Below are 27,383 nucleotides of genomic sequence, written 5' to 3' on the forward strand. Positions count from 1 at the left end.
TTTTTTGGACACATTTTATTTATCCTCTTCCATCTCCCTCTTTTTTTAACATATCATTAAATTAAATACTATAAAGTATAGATACCACAACAACAATGGACATTGCTTCTTTGTTTATGTAGTTGGGATTGCATTGAGTTCTTGTTGATGGTCTTAGGTTTTGGTTAGTTTTATTACTCATCTAGATAGGGGGCCACCAAAGGCTATATGTCTTTTGTCCAAAACTCATCTGTCGTGAACTTGGTTTAAGTTTTTTTCTTTTCATTTTATCAATTATTTACTTGTGTACAACGTTTTAAAATCTCACTTTTTTTTTTTTTTAGGTATAACTGTAACTTTGCTAATTTTCAGCAAAAAAAAAAATTGCCATCCAAACTGCAAGACTTGCAATAACAAGTTATAAGCTCTCAAAATCATAATCGATAGGTATAGATTGAATGTAACATAAGGAAACTCAATTTTTAGTTTGTAAAATTCCAAGAAACTTATAAATGAGATAATCAAGAAAAGAATCTGGCTTATGAGCACAAGGCAGGACACATGACAACAATTACAGGAGCTCCAATCATGGTTATACTATAAATTATAATTGTGAAGTCAATAATACTAAGTCCACCCCTGATAAAATTGTTAGATTCTGTCTGCCACGCCATAACAATGCTTCACATTTTTCTAAAATGGTAGTCCCTCGACAAATTTTGATGACAGTCTCGTTCATGCCTCCACTAAAGGGTACAGATTAAAGAGAAATATTGAGGCACACTAAAATAAATTTTAGACACACCACTACTATTATGGTTCCCACACAGGCCAACTTGTTTCACAAACAAGTTGCTTCATCCACCATTGTTGGGCGGCTTTCTTTATTGTTGAGTAGTCTGGCCTTCCCAAAATCATGACCTGTGGAAAGAAGGAAAAAAATAAAAATCATTTACTAGGAAAAAATCTATACTGACAAAGGGTGATACTTAGGTCCAATTCTTTAGGTATTTAACTTAGGTTCTCCAATTATAGTCAAATATAGCTACGTTGAATTAAATTGTGCTTCAAAAAATTAATGTTGTTTGCGTTGCATTGGTCAATACAGCCATGTGTTGAATTTGATTAGAGAACTTCAAGTACAACACCTAATGAACTGCATCTAAATTGGTCACCATGTGCCACTGATTTTTTGTCCTGATCTTCCAAGCAGTAGACCAGATGACAGAGCTCACTCAAAATCCTGACCCCCCCCCCCCCCAAAAAAAAAAAAAAGATTCTCTCAAGCAGCATGTGAAGAGATGTGCCCTTATTGATTGACACCTCCTGCTGTGAGGCTCCATCTTCTAGTTCTGTTTTTGGCGGTATTTATGAGAAACATGTCTAAAACTAAGAGGACTTATCAAGAAATATCTAAACCAAGATGCTCATTAAGTAGCAAAATGTGGGAATAAAGAAGGAAACCTTTAGATGAGAGAGCATATATTTTCATAACAAAAATGAAATCATACCACGTTTCTTCACATAACATCTGATAAATATCCTTTGGAAATAAGTTTAATCATATCGTGTCTGAGTATCTTCAGTGGCTCTTACTGCAACTGGCCATCAGAAAATTAATCCCACATTGAGAACTAATTAGCCTTATTTGGGAGGAGAGAATGGAATGGAATAGAAAGAATGAAAATAATAATTTTAGAATATTTTTCTTTTCCCTTGTTTGGGAGTTTAATGGAGGGAATGGAAAGCTCATTCCTTTGTTTGGGAGTTTAAGTGGGAAGGAATGAAATGGGTAGGAGAGAACACTCATTCCTCTCTATTCCCTTAAACCCTCAAATTTTCATTCCCCCCAAAATTGGGAGGAATGAAAGGGAATGAAATTAGATTTAATGATTTTTTTACTAAAACTCTCAAAATACCCCTATATATTCAACCATTTATTTTAAAATATGAATCTAATAGTAATATTGTCATAAAATGATTCTATTCCATTCCCTCCATGTTGCTCCCAAACAAGATTACTTACATTCCATTCTTTTTCATTCTTTTTCATTCCTTTATTTTAAAATATCCAATCAAGGTTACTTAATTTCATTCCATTTCATTCTTTTCCATTCATTTCCCTTATTTATATACATTCTATTCCATTCCTTTCCATTCCCTTATGAACTCCCAAATGGAGCCTAAAACTCTAGCTCATCATCCATGACATTTTTATGACCGAAAGCAATTATTTTAGTTCATTGCTCACAAAATGATTGCTGTGTTTTAGGCTTTCTTAGTGCAACATATTCTGTTAGAAGTTAATCGATTAGGAGCAAATGGTAATAATGTGAAGTGGAGCTTGGAATAAGAGAAAAGTTAGACCCAAAGAACACAGAACAAGATAACTGATTACATTTTTACGGTCTGTCAAGATGAATTATAGTTTGTCAATAACAAAATTCATGTCTCCAAATTGAATTATCCAAACATTTCAATAACTTAGCATACCAATATCAAAGAAATGGGAGGAAACAAGATTATACATGGGAGTCTCCCAATGGTGCATACAAGTTGAGGCTGTATACCAAAGGTTCCCTACAAATACAGTACTCCTGCTAATTCAAATGATTAACGTACGGACAAACATTACTAGTTGTTTGCTCTGATATGACTACAAACAAGTTGTAGTTTCCTTCTGAAGTTGCTCTAAAAGTTAAAAGAACCAGAAAAAAGAAAACCTTTTGATAAATGATTATTTTTGGTAGGACCCTTGAATTCTAACCGTCCTTTTATTCCACAGAATATAACAAAGGCGATGGGGCCAAAACTTCATTATACATTTTTTCTCCACAGTCCACATCAACCAAGATATCCAGATCCTTACCTATGTGGGACCCCTAAGGCTTCAAATATCAAAGAAATTAAAGGACTACACACACACACATTTATTGAAAAAAAAAATGGACTCACACTGAATGCAATGCAACTCATGTTGGCATAACAAGACCGGCTCAGAACGTTGGTCTAATGTCTTACTCCTTGTCTATATACTTCAAAACCCAGCATCAACACATCAAAGAGTAAAACCTTCCATGTCATCAACCCCAGGGTAATTCCAATGATGTCCAAGCATGAAGCGCAGTGTATATCACCTAAACAGAACAGAAAATGTATAATTGGTTAAAAAAATAAATGAGGAAAAAATTAGAAAGAACAAAATTGAAGGACACAACATATTCGAATCACATCTGATGCATCAAGATTCCATCTTAGATTTATAACCTCAAGCAGAATTGGCAACATTGACAGGAAGGGGGAGAAAAGGAGGTAAAATTAAAAAAAAATTAGGTGCAGCTATACTAAAGTAAGTAGTCAGTGTACCTTGGTACAAGATTGAAATGAAAGCATTGGATGCATGCCCAGGAATTGAGAAGGAAGGACACTTTCAGAGGCTCCCTGAAACAGTGGCATGACTTTTCAAATTGGAAGCGAACAAGTGACTAGTTGAGTATCTGACAGGTGGCTAGTTGACATGCCCAGAAGGCCGTCACCATCGTTTGGGTTCATGGTCGAACTGCATCATGGCTGCTGTGGTGTTGTGGTGGTTTTTTTGTTGGGTTTGCAATCTGGACATTAATCAATCTTTATGCTTCCCGGTAGCTAGTGCTTGCTATCTAAGAATTGTTCCATGGGTCTCATTGGAAATGTTTGATGCTTCTTGGGGTTTCTTTGGCAACCATGAGGTCACCAGATGAATTGCCAAGTAGAAGATCAGATACCAAGATATCCTTTTGTTATTGTTCCTGAAAGCCCATCTCTCAGTCAAATTCAAAAAAGAACGACGAGGAATAAAAACCATATATATTCGTTATTCTTTCTGTTTTTCAGATGAGGTCTGTGTCCCTTCCAAGGCCCCTTCAAAGCACCTCCATATGAACCACAAGATAAGGGACATTATTTTTAAAAAGTAGCAGTTCATGAGTACCACAACTGCCATCATAAAGGAAGTCCAATGCCAGTCTCATCTGCCAGAAGTCCAGAAGAAGGGATTTATGTTTTGTGAACACAATCAAATTAAATTGTTTTCCTACTTATTTTTGGCTTCCTTCTATTTTTCCTCAATGAACTTATTTTTTCCATGGCAATTATCAATCCCTCATTTAACTGTTGGGTGCTTCCACCCCCATCCCAAGATATCCATCCCCTTTCCTGCAAGTCCCTCAAGAGCATTTCACCCTTGACAATATTATTTTCTGCTGAAATGGCTTCAATGAGAACAGCATAGGTGGTGGTGTTGGGCCAGAGACCTTTTTGTTTCATCTCTTCATAAAATTCAAATGCAACCACACCATCACCATTAGCACAAAGACCTGAAATGAGAACATTATAAGCAGCAACATCAAGCTTCAGACCGCAATGTTCCATAATGCCCTTCAACTTTAGAGCCTGCTTAAGGTTAGCATCCTTGCACAAAATGTGCATCAAAGAAGTAAAAGTTGCAGTAGTTGGAATGAGTTGCATCTGAAGCATGCAATTAAAAACCAGCATGGCTTCTTCAATTTTCCCACCTCGTGCAAGCCCTCTAACCATAGCACTCTCAGCAACATCACGGGAACTGATACCCAGTGCTTCCATCTCATCTTTCAGCTTGAATGCTCCTTGTATATCTCCCACTCTACACATACCATTGATTAGAGTGATATATTGTGTACACTTTGGAATGAAACCCTTTTCCAACATGTCATGCAAAAGAATATGGGATTCCCGGAAAGATGAAGTTCTAACCAGTCCATTTAAGATGGCATTTTGGGTATTTACATCTGAACATACACCAAAAAAATTCATAATAGTAACCAGATCAAAGGCCTTTGACATCTCCCCAGTTTCACAACACTTGGCAATAAGCATGTTAAATGTAAACTGATCAGCTATAACACCTTCCATTGTCATTTTTTTCAGCATTTTGATACCAACGTCCAACATACCAGATTCACAAAGTCCAAGAATAAGAGAATGCCAAGTTAATTTGTCAGGCGGAAAACCTGTCCTCATCATAATACCGAACAAGCTAGAGCATGCTGCTAAAATCCGTTTCTTTGAATATCCATGCAAGAGAATATTATATGTAGCCAAGCTAGGACACAAACTTTTGCTCCTCATAGTAGAAAAAAGATTATTTGCCTGCACCAGTTTCCCCATCCTTGAGTATCCATCTAAAATTGCATTATGTGCAACAGTGTCAGGGTTCAGGCCTTTGTTCTCCATCTCTTCATAAAGATACAATGCTGCCTTTGATTGCCCGACCTTAAAAAGGCCATCAACCAAACAGGTATATGATACCATATTTGGTGATAAAGTTTCTTTTTCCATCAACTTCCCCAACAACAAGATAGCAGCAACCAATTTTCCTTTCCTGCATAACCCAGAAAGAAGAATATTGTACGTATAACTATCAGGCAGCACGCCATTCTGGACCATCTCATCAAGAAGGACCACTGCCTCCTGCAAATTCCCCAATTTACATGTCTCAGAAAGTATTGTATTGTAGAGAACAGTATCTACAGCAGAAGGAATGTGGTAGAGTTTATTCAAAAATTTCTTTGCCTCCCCCAGATTTCCCCCCTTGCATAGTCCTTTCAGTAAACTCCCATATGTAAAAGGACTTGGGTGATGACCTAATCTATTCATTTCATCGAAAATAGAAAATGCTTTTAACCCGTCACCCAAATTTCCATAGGCATCTATGATACAATCGAAAGTGACAGAGTTAGGACCAAGGCCTACCCTACTCATGTGATGCATAAAATCTTCTGCCTCTACCACTTTTCCAACCCCACATAAAGAAGTAACCAACATGTTACATGTGAAATGATCCACATCACAGCCATTGATATTCATAGCTGCATAGACTCTCAATGCCTCTGTAATATTTCCCATCTTGCAAAAATTATAGACTAATGTTGAGAATATGATATTGTTTGGTAGAAGTCCAGCTTTATAAATTTTACATAATATCTCCTTTGCATTTTTAATCTTCCCCACTCTGCAAAATCCATTTATGAGCACTGAAAATGTGAAAACATCAGGATTAACACATTCCGTGGACATCTTATTGAGCAACTGCACAGCTTCATTAAGCAACCCATTTTTGCATAATCCATCAATCATTGCAGTGTAAGAAATACAATTAACCTCCATCCCCTTCATCCTCATTCTCTCTAGAACACTTCTTGCTAATTCAAAATTGGCATGCTTGCACAGGCCATTTAAAAGAGTCCCATAACTGACATCATTAGGCTGCAATCCCTCTGCTTCCATCATATCCAAAAGTCTAAATGCTTCTTCAAAACTACCCTTTTTACAGTGCCCATCGACCAAAGCATTGTAAGTAATACAGTTCAGTGAAAGATTAAGTAGTGTCATCTCATCCAAAAGCCAAGTAGCAACTCCAATCTTTCCCTCCTTAACAAACCCATTAATCAGAGTATTATAAGTCACTTCATTAGGAAATACCATCTTTTTCCTCATCTTTTTTAGCAGTAAATAACCTTTCGCACTCCTGTTGTTTCTACACAAATCATCAATAAACATATTATATGTACAAACATCTGCTTTAATACCCTTAGATCCCATATAGTCAATGAGCTCAAATGCCGCTTTGTATCGTCCCTTCTTGCAATACCAATTGAGCAAAGTATTATAAGTAACTATAGTTGGAATGTAACCACTATCTTCCATCTTTCTTAAAAGATAACCGGCTTTCTTTAGCTTCCCTTCCACACATAAGGCATTTATTAATATATTAAAAGTAGCAACATTAGGACAGACCTTCCTTCCAAGCACTTCCTTGAAAAAAGACCAAACCAACCCCGCTCTCCTATCTTTTACCATTGAAGCTAGAATCATATTACACGTAAAAACCGACGGCCTAAATCCCCGAAACCCCATTAAATAGAAAGTTTCTACAGCATCTCTAACCATCCTTTCTCTAATATAAACCCTAATTAGAAGGTCAAAAACTGCAGGATTTGAATTACAAAGATGGTAAGTGTCCATAACAGCACCAAAAACTGAATTAGTCCCAATACCCATTTGTGATAAGTGCCTCAAAATTGATTTGGCAGAGTCATACATTCTAGCTCTAACAAGTACATGGGTTGTAATGCAAAGTATATGGGTAAGATGATTGAGTTCCAAACCAGGTTGCTTGATAACCCAGTTGAGGAATTTCAAGGCCAGCCTCCCATGAACTGGTCTAAGTGAAGCCAACCTATATTCCATGTGGTTCAGTGACTCCCAACGGTCTATAGTGAGAAGTGTGTATATGCTCTTCTCCATTTCTGCACCTATTGGTCCCAAAATCCAAAACTTTAAAATAAATAAAAGCGCATATATATGTATATATATTCAAACACAGAGGCAAACACACATGAGGAGAGAGGCATACCAGCGGTATGTATGTTCTGCAGAGCTTCATTTAGGCTACGAGAATTGCATGTATTCCTTTCTCTGGCAAAACTAGAGAACCCCATGTGAGAAAAGGCTCTAAATTTTGATAGTCGGTGTGAAATCAGAGAAATTTTGGCTGATAGAGAACTAAAACACATTACTGTAGGTTCAGTAGAGCTTTGTTTTGGCTGCTAGAAGTGTGTATATTGTTTTCTTTGGTAAAACTAGAGACACCCATGTGAGAAAAGGGTCTAAAGTTTAAAACTTTGTGGTAAACTTACAGGCATCACTGGCTCTTCCTAATCATATTCATAGCCATTACTGTGTGAGCAGCGGAGCTGTGTTTTTTGCAGCTAGAAGTGTGTATATTGGTAAAAGTAGAGACACCCATATGAGAAAAGGGTCTAAAGTTTCATGCTTTGTGGGGAAACTAGCGAGGTTGTGGCTGACGAAGAACTGGGCTTCTCCTCAACATCGCTGTTGCTCTGGACTCATGGGAATTATGAAAATGTAAGAATTTCATCGTTACCTTATTTGGGCCTAGGTAATGGGTATCCATAAATAAACATATTTTTACACAAACTTATACCACAATTAAATCCCAAGTCTATAAGCACATTCTACAAAATAAAAAAGTTTATAAACACATTATTCTTAAAAATTCTATATAAACATATTTTTAGACATATATACATATAAAAATATCATATTATATATAATTAAATCGATTATCATATTGACGAGTTGTTCAAGAACACATTATTATGTTTAAGCTTAACTCGTTTAATAATCGAGCTTAAACTTAGGCTCGAGCTTGACTTTTTTAAGTCAAATTTAAGTTTACCTATGATTTGACCAAAATTTAAGTTGCTTACTTGTGGTTTGAAATCCCATGATGCAAGTGTTTCATTGGATTATTTTTTATCTTATTTGATCTTGTATTTTTATGTTTTTTGTGTTTTTGGAGGGGAGAGACATAAAAGTAGAGTAAAATTACATATTTAGTCATGTTTTTGACACTAGTGGATTTTAACTGAGTTAACCTCAAGTGGATAAAGATTCAAATTTCAAGTTGTAATTTTCCCTATTTATTAAATAAACAAATATAAACAAACTCTTTTTTTTTTTTTTAGCTGAGCATGAGCTACTCTTATGCAGTTTGGTTCATTTACAATTACATGCCCAAGATCAATCCCACTAGTTTCTATTAAAAAAAAAAAAATCGTCTATATAATTGGAATGAGGTTATTACACCTATGGTACGAGAAAAAGGTCTAAAAGTGATGAAGAATTCAATCACCGGCTCTTCCTCAAATATTTTTTCAAATATTCTCATTTGTTCAAAAATTGATGTTACAGTATTTGTAAATGTCTAATAACTCTATTTTACACCCTCCCAAATAAAACCAACTAGTTCTCAAAATTAAATTAATTGAACCAAACAAATTATCATAAAAATTATATGAGAGTTAACTTTGGCAATCTCATTAACCATACAACAAATAATAAGGCTGTCAATAATGTCGTTCTGACTTCCACTGACACCACACACATCATGAAAGATGACTGACAGCTAAACCTTTAGTTTTTTTAAAAAAAAATTGAATCTATCAGAAATTATTAGTAATTGGGGTGATTCATTGCAAATAAATTATGGGGAACATTACTTGATTTATAGTCTAGTGTGGAGATCAAACTTGACCCTTTTTGTTCAGAAGTAAAATGCAATTAACCAAAAAGAAAAAGAAAGTTTATATTATAACATGTAGTGTGTCTGCTTCCACATACCTACAAAAACCTTCTTTAGATCTTTGTATATTGAAATATGTGAGTTCACAAATAATGGATTCTCCTGATTAGATTTTGTTTTCTTACTTCAGTACTTTATTTTTTATTCTGAAAATTTGGTTCGCATGGGAGTTTAGTCCACAAAATCTAAATTTTGGTATATATTCAATTTTAATTCATTCAATTTTAGTCCACAAGCATCAATTTCATGATTCTGTCCATTTATTACTAAATTCATTCTAGTCCAATTTCCACATGTGCAATTTCTTTATCAATGGATACAAGGAAGAATGAAATTGATGCCATGTAAAATTTTTAGTAAAAAATTATAACTTCTGAAATTTGGAAAATAAAATATATTTTGAACCCAATAATAGGTACAGATGCTTCTTCTTCATCTTTTTTTGTTTTTTTTGTTTTGGCAATCAATATAATATGGAAGGTCATAAATGTTTTTGTTAGAAATTTGAGATACAAGGCTCAAATATATCAGTTGAGATACAAGGCTGTTAGCACAAGTTCTAACGTTAATAAAACCGCTTTTGGCATAGAAGTTGTGTGCCAGTGTTTACCATGAACTTCTTATTATCATTCTTCTTGTTTTACATCAATTAATACAATTCGATCAGTTTGAGGATGGATATCTTCATGATCAGTTTGAGAAAATAAGTGTTCAGGGATTTTTCTGACTGGGGTTACAACCTCGTGAGCCATCTGGATATAAAAATTAACATGTCTTGGAGGGCCTAATGCTGAGTCAATCTTGCATCCAAGTATGATTCTGAAATGCTGAGTCAATCTCTTGAAGTAGAGATTATTAGTTCAGACTTCAGAGGAGGCTGCAATGGTTACTCAGCCAGCTACTTGGTTGTCTGATATCAAATGGGAACTTCTACTGATAGTAGCAAAGAGATTTAGCAGAACAATTTCTTGGGGTCAAAGGCTATATACTGCTTTTGTTGAAAAGATTAAAGATGAAGATACGTTCTCCTCTAGTAGTTGTCATTTTCTTTTTTCTTTTTTTAGCGTCTTCTTTGCTTCAAAATCTCACCGATAGCACAGACACTCTTCACGTGCTTAAGATACGGGATCAATACATACTCATAATTCAGTATACACTGGTGAGATGTAAAAGGGCTTTCACAAATGCAAAAGAAATTTTACTAATGTGTCTGAAGTTGAACCCCTCCATGCTATTTAGATATTTAACTTGTTAAAAAAAAACAAGTTGAGAAGATATAATTTACCATTTAAAGAAACAAAAGAAAAATATGCCTACAATTGGTGCCATAGATATACATTTCCTAGCTTATTACCAACTACTATGTAGTTACAGAAACTAATATATAAGGCAGCTAGGGATAAAGCTCAATGCTAAATAATGTAAAAATGAAACCAAGAAAAATACCTAATATGAACAATGAAATATTTATCTATTACATTTGTACACTCCCCCAGTACTCGTTTTCATGGCAAGAATCCAAAAAAACAACATTTTCCTAGCCAACTGTAACTGAGGAGCCCACCAATCCTTAAAAGCGTAATCATCATCTGTTGAATATATAGGTTGATAGAAGCACCGAATGCCAGCCTCAATAGAACAAAACTGCTTGAAACAAAAATGCTTTCAAGAAACTTTTCGAGGTCCAAGTCCTACTTTTTTAATGAAGTCTTTGATCTCCTTAACTTTTTTATTCTTGTCGACTTGGGCCAGTAAGCCTTTTATCTGGCACCACAGAGGAGATGGCATTAAAAGAAAAGGTTTAGCAACAATTATACAACATTTAATATGGACCAGTGACACAGACAGACATGCACACCCATACATGAAAGAAACTAGCATTTTCAAAGACTTTGTTGTCAAACAGAACTAGAAGTAAAGAAAACATAGGTCTTATGGGAATGGCTTCGTTTCTCAAGAAATCTAATAACCCTCCCACCCTAACACTCAATTATTTTCTAGATCTAATCAAGCCCAAAATATGTTGAAAATAAAATATTCTTGCCTGTCGGGGCAAAAAAGGTTTCTTGCATGGATATATTCCCTATGACCACAAATGTCCAATACTAAAAGAGCTATAGGAATACTATAGAAAACATGCCTTGCTTATTATACCAAAAAGATAACTTTTTTGATAAATAAAACATAAGTAGAGGATCAATAAGAAATTCTATACAATAAATAAAATGAAAAAGATAACTGACATGTAATGGCAACTCTAAAGGTAGATTGCTGGCATTGCTGGGGCCACAATATCACATTAAACTCAGGTCAACCAAAGCCAAACCCTTCACTGGCTTCGTGGATAGCAAGCAGCAAACGTTCTTGAAGCTGTTCCTTGGAGGTATACTCAGGAAGGTCAAGTTGATTAAAGCTGAAGCATTTTGGGGGGTGGGGAGTGAATGGTTAGTTTAAGTCCTAAAAGCAGAAAATTTCATTCTACGAAACCATCTGGCTGAAAAATAAAATAAAATGAATGGTGCACATATATCTTAATACAGACCATGTATGAGCTGAGGGCAATCGGTCAGGAGCTCCATAAGCCTTATGAATCTGAAACCGTTGAGGACCAGATATACCTTGCAAAGCTTTAAAGCCCTCCAAAGGAACCTGAGAAGTCAAAAATAAATAATGGCTTCATGTCAAAACATATAATTCAACCTACCACCAAAAATAATGTAGATACATGAGCTACTCTAGTTAAACAAAAACCCCAAACCAGCTTAAACCCTTGCCCCAACTAATTGATTCAGATAACCAACTCTTTTATTAAAACCCATGCATCCACATAAAGCATTTTAGATAAAGAAGCAGAATACATCATGACCAGCAGCAAGACATCTGCTTTCCTATACCCTAACCACTACTTCCATGCCAAAACGTAACATTTCAGATGAGGAAACAGCCATAGTAACATGCATTACCCCAAAAAGATAAAATAAACTAATACATAATTAACTAAAATAATCAAACTTCTGCCTGTGCCATTTTCCACAAGAAAGTAAGATCAACATCAGAAAAACAGCAGCAAAACAAAACATTGGATGAAGACTGGCAAAGGACACATAGCAAGCATAACATAATTTGTGCAAAAGAGTCTTTTGTAAAATTTAAAAGGGAAACAAAAGAAGCCGGAAGAAGTGGCAGCAAGGAGGGCATAAAAGAAAATAAAAAATCTGAAAAATATACAAGTCAACTCTTATTACATTGCATATTAAATTACCATTTTATGTACACTGCACCACATTACCTTTGATGTTCCAGTGACAAATTGTAGCAGTCTTGCCATGTCTTCCTTGTTGAAAGCAGTGACAACCTCCCAAAACCATTGGATAACACTAGATGCTGCTGTATAGCCAGTATACTCGGCATTGGCCTTCAAATCATCCACTGCAAAAGCAAAAACACCAACCAAAAACTTGTTAAATAAACCACAAGCAGAATGCAGAAATAACTGCAAAGGAAAGCCAACTTACAATCAATTTCTGGAAGTCCACTTATAAGTAGCTCAAGCTCCTTATCATTAAAAATAGAAATCAGATCTCGTGGTACCAATTCGTTGAAGCCTTCTAAAAAGGAAGTGATTTGAGGACGGATGGCATTTGTCAAGATATGTTCAGCAACAAGATCAACATACTCATGTTTTGTTTCTTCTGTAACCCTAATATTTCTTCCTCCGGGCTTAAGCTCATAATCAGTAACCTTTTCAGAGAGGGGGGGAGGGGGGGGGGGAACCAGAACAAAAATATTAGACAACTTGATAAAAACTTTAAAACTTATTTGTCATAAGAAAATCAGATCATAAGTCCTGTAAATTTTACAAAATCAGCTTGAAGAATAGCCAAATTTAATACAATTTAAGTTACAGATCATAACTTGTAAATTACATGCCTCATTTTTCTCATACAGAATGAGCTTTTCCTCATCCGCATCCATGCTAAACGTCAGATCGGGAATTTCACTCACATCATTCTGAAATAGGAAAAATATAGAAAATGAGACAAAAAGCAAGACTCCATATAGAACAATAGTAAAAAATAAAATTTAAAATTTAAAAAAAAAAAATAGCAAAAAGTCATTATAATAACAAAGGTCAAAAAATATAAGAAGAAAAGACATGAGACTTTAAGTAGATGAACTCACTAACCTCCAACATCCACTTTAAATTCTTGTAGTAATCAGGATCAACTGCCTCTATATCATGGTAAGTCACCTTTACACCAAGTATGTGCTTGTAGAATGATCGAGTAAAATAAACATCCAAAAGCTGCCCATCAAACAGTGCCTTGGCAACCTGCACAAAGGATCAAAGAAAAATATAGGAACCCTTGGAAGCAGAAAAATTTTGGTACATTAATGAATGAAAAAAAAATTAAATTTAAAACCAGCTCCCAAAAAAATTACCACACGGCCCACAAACTTGAAGTAGGAAAGATGTTCTGTCTGGAAGACAGAATTGGGGTTTGGTTGGAATGTAGCATTGTTTCCCACAGTAGTAAAAAGTAACGCTCCCTTGTCAAATATAACCCTTGACAGTAATTGATACCATTCTCTTGTCAGACCTCCGGCATCAATACCCTCTTCACCTTGAAATTGCACATTCAGCCGGCCCTTCAGGTCCTGAAATGGACGCATCCGTAACTGATTGTATGAGTCCTCCAAGACATAAGCCCTCCTAACACTTATCCGCAGTGGGCCAGAGAGATGCTGCTCATGCTGGTGCCTAATTCTTGATCGGAAATACGCTTTCTTATTGTCAAAATCAATCAGCCTTGGTGCCTTCAGCAGCATAGAAAGTGATTTCTCTAATAAACCTGGATTCTGTCTAATAAAAGCATTCAAAAGCCGGCGATGCCTCTCCGCAAACCTTGTAAATGTGACGGCACCATCAAGCTTCTTTTGAGATTCTACACTGCACTTAATGATGAAAGACGATGAACTCCCAGCAGATTCTTTAACTTCTCTTGCAGTTATATTGGCCTGATCTTGCTGTGTGATGGATTGGTTTGCTTGTAGCTTTTCACACAAAACAAAGAAAGCCTCAATGAAAGGCAAGAGTCTCTGGGTTCCAGGAGGAAGAGGAGATGAAGAGTTCCCCTGGACATGTTCCCCAACATTTATATTTGACAGAGTCTGAGAGAAGGAGCTTTGACCCAGCTGTGTCTCAGTTACACTTATACACTCACTCAATTCTTCCCACAAGGGGTCAAGCGCGATATTCAGCTTTTTCATAATAGCTTGTTCCTCCTGCTCCCCATCATTCTCTAGTCCTGCACCCTCATTGATGCTATGTGAAATGAGTGAGCTAAGTGCTTGTAGCACGCGTAGGATTGCTGCACCAGCCATGGAACCAGCACTCAAACCTAGCATGTGTGTTTTGCGCAGAGTGACAAGCTCTTCAACAGCTGAACAGCCCAATCTATCGGCTAATTCAGAAAGCTCTGATGTAAAGAACTTTCGATGGGATGAAACAACCGAGGCCAACTTCTTCAAAACCTCACTGGCAAGCATATAAACTTTATCTGAAAGCCTAAATAAGTTAATGAGGAAGGTTAGTCACTCATTTAACAAAAGGAAAAGAGAAGAGGACATCAAGTGGATACATACATAAATTGAAACACAAATAACAAAGGGTTGACAGGACATCAAAATAAATTGTAGAGGCTACAAGGTAATAAAAATTAAGAGAACATCTAAACCATCCAGAAATAAAAATCAAAGCATAGTACCCCTCGCGGCCAAGAATGCTACACAGATTGCGCAATTCTGATTGTGGCAATTGAGAAAAAGTATTAGATGTATCTACGCTCTTCTTTCCATCTGAAGAGGATGAGTCAGCACCAGCACATTTATCCTCTTTCTTAGACTCTGGTTCCGATATGGGAGGATCTTTTTGGACATCAGCAGAAGCTTCATTCACTGACAAATCTGAGGCATTTGCTGTTACATGTTCAGATTGAGGCTGGTAATCTAATTTTGATGCTGCAGTATAAACAACTACTTGCAGCAGACCCATAACCTGCAGCATTTAGAGAAAAAAAAAATCCACTATATAAAATCAAAGGAAGATGGACTCCAGGTTACTATACTTAAATTAATAAAAAGACTATGGAACACGCTATATATGTGTGTGTGTGTGTGTGTATATATATATATATATTCAAAAGGGTAAAATTGCAGACTAAGATGTTTGAAATCACTTGACCAGGAAATCAGACCAACCTGCTCAAGGTGAGCATTGCTGCGAAGAAAAAGTGGTCGATTCAAAAGCTTCAGGAACAGTATCAATGGAACATCCCCATCCAGAGAGTTTCCCAAAAGTTTTGGTGAAAGTCCTCCTTCCACAATCTTCTCTTTCCCTTTATCCTTCTTGGTTTCCATACATATTGGACTTAGAGGCTCAGGAACAAGTGAGGGATCAAAGTAGAACAACATATTAGCAACAGCAGTACGATTGGTAGCCAAATATGTCAAAATCTCAAAAATTCGACGCAAGACCAGTGGAGGGAGACCTGTTAAGGTAAAAAGTTGAGACAGCTTTAACAATTAAAAAAATTAATAAGTTAAAAACATAAGATGATAGTTCTAGTGACATCAGATGAAAGTCTTACCATCTAACAACTGCGATCGACCATACACAACATTTGATTGACAACCATAAAGCCTCTGGGTGTTAATTGTTGCCAATCCACTTACTGCACCTTCCGCCTCAGGCTTGATCATATCAAGCAAAAGACGAACTAGAGTTGCCCTTGTGACACTATGCGCACAAAGGTTTAACAGGAGTCTCTGCAAGAGGCCCTTGCCAAGGGGCTAACCCAATAAAAGAAAACAATTAGCTAGATATCACAGCACACACATATACATCTCATTGCCAGGAAAATTTTGTAATCATCTTTACTCGGTCAAATTTTTAAAGAATTCCAAAAGTAATGAATTTTCTTCAAAAACTGAGATATATAAACATACTAAATCTGAAACAATTTTAAATTCTTTCTATACAAAATTTTGCATTTGGATTTGTCCAGGATAAGAATTGATATATGAAGTCCAGATCATCAGTTCAAAGTCCAACCTAATCACAACAGAAATTCATAATTCCTTCTACACATTCATTTAAGCTTTGTTAATTTGACGAACCAACCTCCAACATAGGTGCTGACACCATTTCCTTTGTATAAAAGAACTATAATTTATTTTCAATTATCACACAATCTATAACTACTACTTGCAGGTAAGCTCATAAAGATACACAAAAACTTCCCAACTAGAAATAATATTTACCCAAACAACCCAAGAATGGAACACGGCATACCTGTGCTACTCGTAGGAGCCGAACCAAAGCTTTCAATGCATTTGCATCCAAAAGTGGCTTGCCTTCAATTTCCTTCACCTTCAAGCCATCTGAAAACGCAGAAGCTGCCCTCCGGCCTATTGTAACTCCCACACCCCTGTCCATCACCGTTTGTCGGTCGAAACCCAACCCATTCCTCCGATTATTCAGCCTGTGGCTGCTTCCAAAAAGACTGCGAGCCTGATAATGACTCATTGCTCGGTCCCTTAGCATTTGGGCTTCAGCAAGTAATGGAGAGGGCAAGGCAGACAGAACTGCTTCCGATGAAGTCAGAAGTACCTGAAAACAGAAGCAAAAGATAAGGGTTATTAGAATTCGATAGAAAAAGACAAATACATATCACAAGTCTATAATGAGAAGGAAAGTTGAAGATCCAAACCTCTTCACGCAAATCAGCAGGAAAAGTAGCAATGATTGAAGCATTGTCCATGTCAACTGGTTGTCCTTCAGCCTGTTGTGCAACCCTCTGAGCTCTTTGTTGAGCCAAAACTTCTGCTTGAATATCTGGAGGAAGAGCAGCTAAAAATTCTGGGTCAATATCTTCTGCCGAAGGTGGTGCATAAGTTGGAGGTTGAACAGACTGAGCTTGCTGGGAAGCTAGTACTTCTGCTCGAAGATCTTCAGGTAGTGCTTCCAAGAAGGTGGGATCAATAGCATTAGAGCCAGGCCCCTCACTACTCACACTAGTCTGCTCGGCCTGATTATTGTCCAGAGCAAGCAGTGTGTTTTGCCCTGATGATGGCTCATCTGTACCATCTTCGGATGCAGGCACAGGTTGCTCAGATTGATTTCCTTCAGCGTCAATTGTATTCATATCAACATCAACACTTGCACGAACAGCAGAAGCAGGACAATCATCTGAATTAAGCATCTGTGAACCAGAAACTGCCAGACCATGAGTACCGGCCTGATCATCTGTTCTTGAAGATCCATCACAACCTGAGCCCTGAACTGGAACATCATGGAGACTCGCATCTGCCTCAGAACCCCCATCACATTGTAGATCAGCATGAAAGTCTGTAGATGAATTGACAAACTCTGCCATTGTCCCCACCTGCACATCAGCAGCGCCATTTCCTTCAGCAATTTCCATGCTATCAGGCACATTTGGCATAGTGTTCAGTGAAAATGGTTGGATTAACATAGGTTCATGTGCCTGTAAAAGTTCGCCTGCATGTTCAAGAATGGATTCTGGATTAACTTGTTCTCCAGAAGTTACACTCTCAACAGTAGGGTTAACTTGATGTGTGATTTCATCACCATTTTCTTGAGGCTGCCCTTCACTTTGATGACTATTGGTGTTAGCACCATCCACCGCTACTACCGGACTATCATCAGATGGAGGGGCATCTGGTTGTTTCTCCGGCACTCCTGAATTTTGGGACTGCCTTTCAATAGGACTGTTCACAGGAGCAATACTGCGCAATTGAGAAATGAACTGTTCCTCTATAGCCTGTGCAATAGCAGCAGCTTGAGCAGTAGCTTGTGGCTGACCATCATCAGTCCACCGACCATCACTAGGCCCTCTTCGTCCAGGTAACTGCAAGGAGTCCATGCCTACAGAATAATCAGTCAATGGAGGGGGTGCTGCACCACCCAACCGGTCACCAAAGAGACTGCTTGGTACATTATCAAATGGAAGAACAGGAGCATCAAACATGTAGAAATGAGATACATCGAAACTCCCAGATGACAAAGCTTCTACATCTCTGGATGAATTCCCACCTGATGACCACATTGAGACCAGATCCCCCGACTGGGATGGTCTTAAAAGGAGAGGATGTTGAAAACCATTTACTTCCGCAACAGATCGCTCAAAGGAAGACCTACCTGTCTGACGACGGCGTTCAAAACCTAAAGGCCTGCGAAGACCAAAAAGGTCATCCACATTAACTCCTTCAAAAGGTTCAGCTGCAACATCAATTAGACCACCTGTAGCCCCAGGTTGACCAAGTACCTGCAAATGATCTAACCCATCAAGGGCTTCCCTCCATCTTACCTCTATGACACGATTCTCATGAAAATCATCATCCTCTTCATCAATCATCTCATCATTATAATCATCTCCCAAGCCTGTGTCATCATGGTCTTCCACATCTGTATCAGCTAAAGACATCATGCCACCACCATCTTCTGCTATATCCTCATCCTCATCCTCCCCCTCGTCATCATCCTCATCATCCTCACCATCATCACCCATGTCATCATCTTCATCACCCATATCGTCATCTGCCCTATTCTCAACATGAAAGTTCATCTCAATTTGGTCAGTGTTGTGTAAAACACCACCCTCTTCCATCTCTTCACGCATAAAATCCATCCCAATCTCCATAGGTGGATTTGTAGCCATCGTCTCCTCCACATCTATTCTCATATCTTGCTCCACAGGCTCATTAGAATTTGCATCCTGATTACCTTCACCTTGAGAAGTTCTTTGATTCTGTTGTTCATTTTCCACCACATCTCTAACTTCCTCTTGTCCAACTGTATTCTGATTATGCTCCACAGTCTGAACAGCTGCTGGTGCATTTAACTGGTCATCAGGTCTTCCACTTAGCCCCATGGTTTTTTTCTTGTTCATTCCTTCAGATTTAAAAATTTGATCACTAGCATTAGCAGCCCTTGTTAAAATTTCCAATGCCTTAAGTATGAGATTCACAATTTTTGGGGCATCAGGATGGTCCAAATCAATCACTTGAAGAATGCCAGTCAGGCACTGAACCATTCCTCCATCTATCATGCTTTTTGCTATGTCTGGTGAGCACCCAGAACCACCAGGTAAGTTGCTGGATGACGAATTTTTTGACAAAATAGAGTACACCAAATCAACAAAAGCAAAAACCTTCTTATCTGGCAGCAATATGTTCTTAGAGGAATTGCTCTCTAAGTTTGAAAACGAGGATAAGGCTTTCACAAGTTCAATTACTACTCGTTTACGACCTTCACCAGAACGGCCACACAGAACTACGACAAACCATGAAGCCTTTTCAGACAACTTGCCTCTCCATTCATCAGGACCTGCAGATTTATCAGTAGAGAGTGGCAGCAGCCGATGTAAAATATGATGAAGTATTCCAACACCATTTCCAGGACTATCTAGAGGGTTGGATCCCCGGTGTTGACACATTTCCAGATCCCGCTTAAGAATAACCCCAACTGCATGTACATACATCAGAAGAACATCACTTAATAGCTTCAGAACAAAGGTCACCTTTGCAAGCCCCGCAGACCTTTCAGATTCAGACTCTGATTTCATTGTCTCATCAACCTTCGATTTACCCTTAACCTTGGTTGCAGGTTCATCAATGTCCATGGAATTATTTGCACCAACTTCCATGATTTTTGGAGAAGGGTATTTTAAGACTATATCAAGAAGCTGATCTATAACTTGAGTGAGATTGGCAGGGATCTTTTTGTGGCCTTTAGAGCATTTACCTGATCCATCATGTGTTTTATTTTCAGAAATCCGGACACATTCATTGGAAGATAATCCAGCCTCAACACCAGATGCCTTTGATTTGTCCTTCTCCTTCTCTTTCTCCTTTGATAACACAACAAAAGTCCTACCTCCAGATGTCTCCAACTGGCAAACAGCACCAGCAGCTTTCATGAAAACCACAGGATCCCTAGAGATAACAGGAGCCATTGATGTCAAAAAAGTTCGTGCAGAAACACGCCCAGCATGCCGGTTTCCACTCAAAGTTTGTCGTATCTCCAATTCCATAGCTGTTTGCAGTGTCTGAGGATCCTCAAGGAGATGGCGGACAATAGTAGATGCAACAGTGTCATATCCAGGGAAAAAACAACTTCTTGGGAGACTAAAAAGAGCAGCCAAGCCTCCATTTTCAAGGAACTGCAAAGCTAGCGAATGTGTTTTTGTCAAGCGTGCACACAATTGCAGAACAGCCTGCATGATCATAGCAGGGACATGCAATTTTATCAAGTCACAAGCAACTAACAGCAACTTACGAGACTCTTCAGAAGTCAAATAACCAGTAGATTTCCCCAATATTTTTTCAAATGCTAAACCAGATTCTTTTTCTTGAACATCTGAAGCTGATTTTTTCTCTTGAACTGATGCAGGAACTGACAAGGAAGCATGTTCTCCAGAAGAGTCCAGCAGAGACCCTGCTGGAGTTCCATCTGTGCTCTCAGAAAAAGTTTTGGGCCTGGACTGCAGCATGTTATCCAAGATAAGAAGTAAAGAACTAATGCATTTTGGGACCAAAAGCTCATTCCCTGATTCATTTCTAGCCTTAAAGTTAGTCAAAATATCTATTGCAGCGGATACAATACCATTCTCTGCAGCAATTTCTCTTGTACTTCCATCCTCAAAAAGAATTAATGCTATAATGTGTGATAATATACTCAATGCACTGGTATCCTTTGAAAAATCCAATGGGCAAAGCTTTAGCTGCTGAATAAGGTAAGATGTCACTCTTGGACGGTCTTCTCCTTTGTTCCGATTGCAAAGAGTAACAAACAAATCTGTCAATGGGAATGCCATAGTATCAATGATCTGAAACAGTTTAACTGACGCAGCAAGAATATCATCAACAGGGGGTGCCTTCGTCTGCCCATCTTCTGTCAGGACATCCATGGACTTGTCAACATTATCAACTTTAGATGTTTCTGTTGAACTTCCCAGTGACAGAGCAAGTGCCCGAGCTAATTCATCATCCTCCTGTACAGGATCATCAGCATGACTAAACAGCCATTCCATGGCCATTTCAACGCTATTTGTTTCCACTCTTCTCAGTGCTTCCTCTGCTCTAGCCCTTGTAAAACCCATTTCAACAATGGTAGCAATAGTACCTTCATCAGGTGGTGGGGGCATAAATCTCTGGTTTGTGGTACCCGCAATGCCACTACGATTTCGTTTCACATCCCCAACACCAGAGTATACATGTGTAACAAGTGAAAGAATGGAAGCAATGAATCCCAGACTACAATTGGGAAACATTGGATGGTTCCAGACAGGAAGGATCACATCAAGAACCTGAGATTGCAGCATACGAACAAAGACTTCCGGGTCCCTAGGAACTGGAAATAGCCCAATTGAAAGACCAACTGCAACCGGCTGCACAAGAAGCTGCGCTTGGGATGCAGAGCTTGGAGATAGAAGTAAAGAAGAATTAACAAAATACTCAAGCACACGGCAATAGCTCTGTAATGTATCGAGCAGCCATGTATTGTGTGACAATTTACTTCCTTCACCTGTCTTTTCATGATCAATACCTGATGTTGGGATAGAGTATGGTAGTGTCCACAACAGCTGACTAGTGGCTTCAAATGTTGTCAGTAACTCCTTAAAGGTACCGTGAACATAAAAATTATTAACCATTGCAGTATAACAAGTACGTCGCCGGCTGTCAAATGTTAGTGATGCCATGTCCTCTACTACCTTTCCTAGGTATCGACACTTTACTGAAAGCACAGCAGAAGTAGAATGCCCAGAGAAACTAAGAGCATCAAGAAATACTTTAGCTAGGCCAGTTCCAAGGGTCTTCGAAGCTGAACTCAATGACCCTGTGTCAGCTCTACGACGGTTTGGTAATGTGAATCCCTTGACAAGAGCTGTGAAGAAAGAGCGCAATGTAGAAGCCAGCTTATTAATAATCTCTGAAGCAAGAACATCAGGACTTTTCTTTTTCAATTCCTGCGAAGAAGATGTCTCCGGTACATTAGATGGAACGTCATTATCAATGTTTAAAGCCTCCAGGTGCCGACCTGTCCTTCCCCGTATGCGTGTCAACCCATGTCGACTACGACGGTGCAAACCTTCACCAGAACGAACTACAGACAGAAACTCCCGGTCTCCAGCCCACAAGGACTGGGAACCATTCCTGACAGAAACAGGGTTCATATATCTCACCACTGGAATATTTGCATCATCATCGCTTTCTCTACCAGTAGCATTAGATGGGGCTGCCTCTGAACTCTCAGGTTCTTGATCAGCATTTTTCTTCTCATCCACCTTGGAATCATTACATAAAGAAATTTGCCAGATTATTTCCCTATATGTGCTCCCAAGATCTTTCAATACATCTGCATCTGCAGTGCCAAGCTCCGAGACCACACTAGTAGTCCCCTTCAATAAGAAATTAGATAGAGCCAGAATACCTTCAAGACTTGAAAGATATCTCAAAACCTTTGTTTGCAGTGCAGATTCAACCACAGCAAGCTGAGTGCCTCCAACTGAAGCTAAGAGTTCATTTGTTAACTTCAGATGCTCTCTCAGAAACGAACATACTGCCCGAGCAAGTGCAGCAGAATGCTGTGGCGAGAAATTCTTGAAGGCAACAGAGATACTCTGACCAACTGATGCAGAAAGAGGCATTAAAGGCAAAGTAAACAACTGCAGAACAGCTTCAATGCCCTTCTTCTCTACAAATATACGACATGTGTCAGCATTCTGAAGAATTGTTTCAAGAAGCCGACCAGTATTGGCCACACACTCAGGGAGGAATGACTCTAAATTAACTATTGAGGAATCAGCAGATGGCTCAGTGGTCTGCTCTGAATTTTCCATCTTCAATGCTTCCCTATCATCAGAGAGGACCACGTTCCTCTCTTCACCACCATCAGTTTCCATGGGTACAGGAGTAGAAGAGCACAAAGGATCAGTGGACAAGTAAGAAGCATCAATCCCAGATCCAATTCTCAAAATGGTATTTAAGATCTCAATCAACATATCCACTCCAGGCCCACGCAATGCGGAAGCATGGCGCATTAGTTCATCTAGTCCGCTAGACAAGGAGGTATCGGTAGTAAGGGCACGCAAATATGTTCTTGAAGTAAATATTCTCACAAAGCATTTCAAAGCATTTCGATCTTTGACAGCCTGAAGGCCATTAGTGTTTAAGCACAAAGCATCCAAACATTGAGGTATGCATGCTATGGCTTCAGCAGAGCAGAGAACACCATCCATTATAGCATCCAAGAAGGCAGAAGGAAGACCAGCTGCATCCAAGACAGGAAAACAAGTGGGATCTTTGTGAATCAGATCACTCATGACAGTAGCTGCAAGTGAAAACACCCCACCACCAAAATCTTTTGCCCTTCTAAAAATTACACATAAGCAATACGGTAACAAACTCTCCTCAGAGCCATAAATACGTGCAGTATTTCCGGGGGCATAAGTTCCAAGGGATATAGCACGCAGTAAAGCTTTCATCAGCAATCGCCGGTGATGCGAAACTAATGCTTCTGAATATAGAGGCTGCATGTCATCTAGCTCACTGGAGGTGCTTGCAACAACTTGCTTACCCTTCCCACCACTGTTAGAACTTTCACCTTGTTGTCTTGAACCATTTTCTATGTGTGAAACCTCCACCTTCAAACGAAAGATGGTATCATCTAAACCACCCAAATCTCTGAACAAAGCAACAGCTGGATTACTGTAATCCAAAAATGCTTCTAGAATATGCACAGCTGTGCTTACCAAATGCAAGTGTTGTGGATTTGTATCTTTAAGGAGAGGTAGAAGCGTAGGGATGAATCCTGCTTCGCGCATGGCAGAGCAACCTGATGATGATGAGACCAAAACAGTGACAAGAGATAACAGAGCCTCAGCAAAAACCACTGACCACTTTGAGGCATCACTAATGACAGAATCAATGGCCTTCTGCATGAGGCTGGACAGGATCCCACGGTGACCACCAGACGTGACGGCAGTCAAGACAGAAGGCTGGCGAGACCTATCTTGACAAAGAGCAACCAAAGAAAGCAAACATAGAATTCGAATTTTCTCAGGTACTGCATCTTCATGGCTCAATAAAGATACCAGCTCATTGACAAACTCAGGCTCAGAGTTGAAGAAAGAAACTAGGTCATCTGCATCACCGCTTGCTTGAACAAGAACTATGAAGGCATACAGACGAATGCAGGTATACTGCTGCCGAGAAGCTAAAGAGCCAAATGCCCTTGCAAACCGCAATCTTGTCAATAAAGAATATCTTAAACTGGTGGGAACTTTATATTCTGCAACTAAATTACTCAAAAGCTCTAGATCAGTCTCTAGGCGAGTATTGATGTCAGGTAAATGAATGATTTGTAAGCCTTGGGGCGAATACTCTGCAGCAGGCTGTTCAGATGACAAATCACTGGAAGCATAGAATTCAAAATGCAGCGTGCAACCCAACTCATAGGCAATTGGATCACAACTATCCTGTCCAGCAGTTGCAATTAATCCAAGTCCCTCTTCCTTTCCCCCCCAACCTTGTGCAAGAGCAAATAACTTTGAATTCAGGGAAGTATCTCTAATGGAGTACTTGCCAATTGTTTTCTTCAAAAAAGCAGCCAAGGTCTGCAGGCAAGCCTCAATGACATCCGGATCGGTGGAAGCAAGCAGTAACGAAAGATGCTGCTGCATTTTCATACAAACCAAAAGTGAAAATTTTAAGGAAAGATAAAAGAAGAAGAGAACTTCAACTGAAATTTACATGAAGCAAGACATACTAATTTACATGAATGTGACTAAAAAAGAAATTGCAAAAATATGTCTAAAACAGATATATAAGCATACCTCATAAGAACTATAAAAGTGCTTATTTGTACAATTCTCCAAAATTATTCTTATGACACGGAGAATTTGAATTACAGCTTCTCTTGGGAAGGGAGGATCAGAGTCCAGAAAATCATCTTCAATCTGCAAATCCTTCCTCAATTTTATGTGTTTCTCAAAAAATGAGTCAAAATGATTAAAAAGATCCACCCAGTGATGAAAATCCCCCTGCACCACCAAGATAAACATATATCAAACTGCATAACAGCAATCATAACATTAAAAAAAGTAAGGTGGAAAAAAAATAGAGCACCTTATCAAACTCCCAAACAAAACCTTTGAGGGGTTCTTCTACATTCTCGAGTGGAACTGCAGTGACACTGTCGATGAATGATCTAATTTTTGGAGGCTGAAACAAACAACGAGAAAAAATAGTAATTTAATGTGCAGTTGTCACAACACCACTGGATAACGTATTTGTATCTCACTAAGATAAACACATCGCAAATTAGAGATCAAAAACAGATTAATTGTACAGAAAATAAATTTGTGAAGTACATACTCCTGAGCTAAACCTCGCCTAACACCTAAAATGGGTCTACAATATTAAAAGCTAAAGGCGTGAAACTTCCACGGACAGAGCTCCTAAAAGGATTTTCCAATCTCAAAAGCTAATAAATTTCACTGCCAGAGGTCCTAAAAGGCTTTCCTATTATCAATTATTGAAATATATGAATGACACATTCCCTATTTATCTCTCTTATATAAGCATGAAGAACCCTACTTCTATTTTTTTTTTTTTTTAATCCTGCTCTGTCTAACATAATTAATTTATATCTAAAACTAAAAAAAAAAAATCAAGCATCATATTTATTCTGATATAAGAAAATTTTACATTTCTACACAAATTAGGTTCTCTTGATTTCAGTTTGCACTAACACCCATTTCACCTCTTCTTTTTTTCCTATTGATAATGTCATTTAGCATCCCCCCCCCCTGCCCCCCAACAAAGAAAAAAGAGAGACGTCGGGTAGCAGTAGCAGATTAGCAATCAAAACATTCTCATCGAGTTTTCCCACAACTTCTAATCAACCAAACAATGGATTAGTTTCTTTTTTTTTTTTTTTTTGCTCTCTCTTTTTTTGGCTTGGCAGTTTCATATTTCTTGGGACCATGTACTTACTCCATCAAATAACATTCCTACCTCCGCAACAAGCAATAATCAGAAAGTATTCAAGTGATGACAGGAAAAGACTCCTTTCAACTTAAAAAACTAAATGACCCAATAATCATGGTTATAAACATCAAAGCTCCAATGGGATTCTCATAAAGTACAAAGTTAGAAACAACTGAACCCCATGTAATCTAAACTCCCACTGAAGCAGTAAAGTCTTTCAGCTCAATAAACTGAACATTTTCAAACTCACACACCCCAACAATAAATCAAACTTCAAAATAAAACAAAACAAAAAAATAAAAAAGACATCAGTTTCAAAGTTCTAATATCTTTCCCGGACTTTCTCAGCAACCAAACAAGGCATGACCATAAAAAAATAAAAAAAAACGAATAAAAGAACAAATCTTTAATCCATCCAAATCAGTCCCAGAGCATCACAAACCAATCAAATTCGCCTAAACCCCAATACAAACACACTCATTGTACTTCCAATATCACAGCAAAAACATACACAGAACTAAAAATTAAAAATTTCCCAGAAAACAAAAAACAAAATTGATGCATATATATTTATATAAATAAAAACAAAAATCGAATAAAAGCATATATATATTTATATAAATAAGCAAAAGCACTGACCACTTCCAATGCTCTCCTTCTCTTCAACTTCATCTTTGAATCAAAAGCATTTCACGGCTCCAAAGCCTTTGTGGAAACCGATCAATTCCCCTAATAACCCGAGAATCGATCGCACAAACAGGAAAAGATGATGAAAAAGATAGGGTTTTGTGTTGAAGTATTCACAATGATCGGATCGTACAAATAGAAATCCGATGGAATTTGAAGAAAGAGAGCGAGAATTTTCTTGGAAATATCAAGATTGGGAATTTTAGGGTTTTTGATTAGGATCGAATAGATAGAGAGAGAGAGAGAGAGAAAGAAAGATAGAGAGACAGAGAGACAGAGAGTTTTGGAGAAGAACTTAAAAGAAGAGAGCTAAAGTGCTGTGTGTGTATGTATATATATATATTTATATATATAGGGAGAGAAAGGAAGAGGAATAGAATGAGAAAGGAAAAACTAGAGAGAGATATATATTCGGAGAGAAGTATGACAGAAAGAGGAAACTATATTTTAGATATTT

The 27,383-nt window shown here is 38.1% G+C and overlaps 2 protein-coding genes across 3 annotated transcripts; both read right to left on the reverse strand.

Moving 5' to 3' along the window:
- Positions 1-561: 561 nt before the first annotated feature.
- On the reverse strand, positions 562-7,848 carry LOC142638384 (uncharacterized). 2 transcript variants are annotated; one of them, XM_075812417.1, is made up of 4 exons: positions 7,412-7,848; positions 3,346-7,310; positions 2,935-3,116; positions 562-900 (listed from the first exon to the last, which is right to left on the reverse strand). In XM_075812417.1, the coding sequence occupies exons 1-2, from the start codon at positions 7,569-7,571 to the stop codon at positions 4,039-4,041; spliced, it is 3,432 nt and encodes a 1,143-aa protein (XP_075668532.1). In that variant the 5' UTR covers positions 7,572-7,848; the 3' UTR covers positions 562-900; positions 2,935-3,116; positions 3,346-4,038. The 2 variants fall into 2 exon arrangements, with proteins under 2 accessions (XP_075668532.1, XP_075668531.1); XM_075812416.1 differs by lacking the exon at positions 562-900 and having other exon boundaries at positions 2,352-3,116.
- Positions 7,849-10,427: 2,579 nt separating this feature from the next.
- LOC142639804 (E3 ubiquitin-protein ligase UPL1) lies at positions 10,428-27,233 on the reverse strand. Its single transcript, XM_075813944.1, has 16 exons — positions 26,879-27,233; positions 25,376-25,471; positions 25,084-25,290; positions 16,936-24,924; positions 16,518-16,835; positions 15,814-16,015; positions 15,425-15,714; positions 14,932-15,221; positions 13,607-14,732; positions 13,350-13,496; positions 13,094-13,174; positions 12,679-12,904; positions 12,453-12,592; positions 11,706-11,812; positions 11,407-11,576; positions 10,428-10,927 (listed from the first exon to the last, which is right to left on the reverse strand). The coding sequence occupies exons 1-15, from the start codon at positions 26,909-26,911 to the stop codon at positions 11,474-11,476; spliced, it is 11,355 nt and encodes a 3,784-aa protein (XP_075670059.1). The 5' UTR covers positions 26,912-27,233; the 3' UTR covers positions 10,428-10,927; positions 11,407-11,473.
- Positions 27,234-27,383: the final 150 nt, after the last annotated feature.

This window comes from Castanea sativa, chromosome 6 (genome assembly GCF_040712315.1).
Source record: "Castanea sativa cultivar Marrone di Chiusa Pesio chromosome 6, ASM4071231v1".
Taxonomy (NCBI): Eukaryota; Viridiplantae; Streptophyta; class Magnoliopsida; order Fagales; family Fagaceae; genus Castanea; species Castanea sativa.

Bases quoted from the DNA above. Each gene is read 5' to 3' on its own strand.
- LOC142638384 (XM_075812417.1), bottom strand. From the start codon at position 7,571: ATGTGTTTTAGTTCTCTATCAGCCAAAATTTCTCTGATTTCACACCGA. The intron at 7,311-7,411 runs GTATGCCTCTCT...TGGGACCAATAG, and splicing joins GCAGAACATACATACCGCTG to GTGCAGAAATGGAGAAGAGC.
- LOC142639804 (XM_075813944.1), bottom strand. From the start codon at position 26,911: ATGAAGTTGAAGAGAAGGAGAGCATTGGAAGTG. The intron at 14,733-14,931 runs GTACTATGCTTT...TAACTTATTTAG, and splicing joins AGCATTCTTGGCCGCGAGGG to GCTTTCAGATAAAGTTTATA. The intron at 11,813-12,452 runs GTAATGTGGTGC...TTGACTTCTCAG, and splicing joins TTGTCACTGGAACATCAAAG to GTTCCTTTGGAGGGCTTTAA.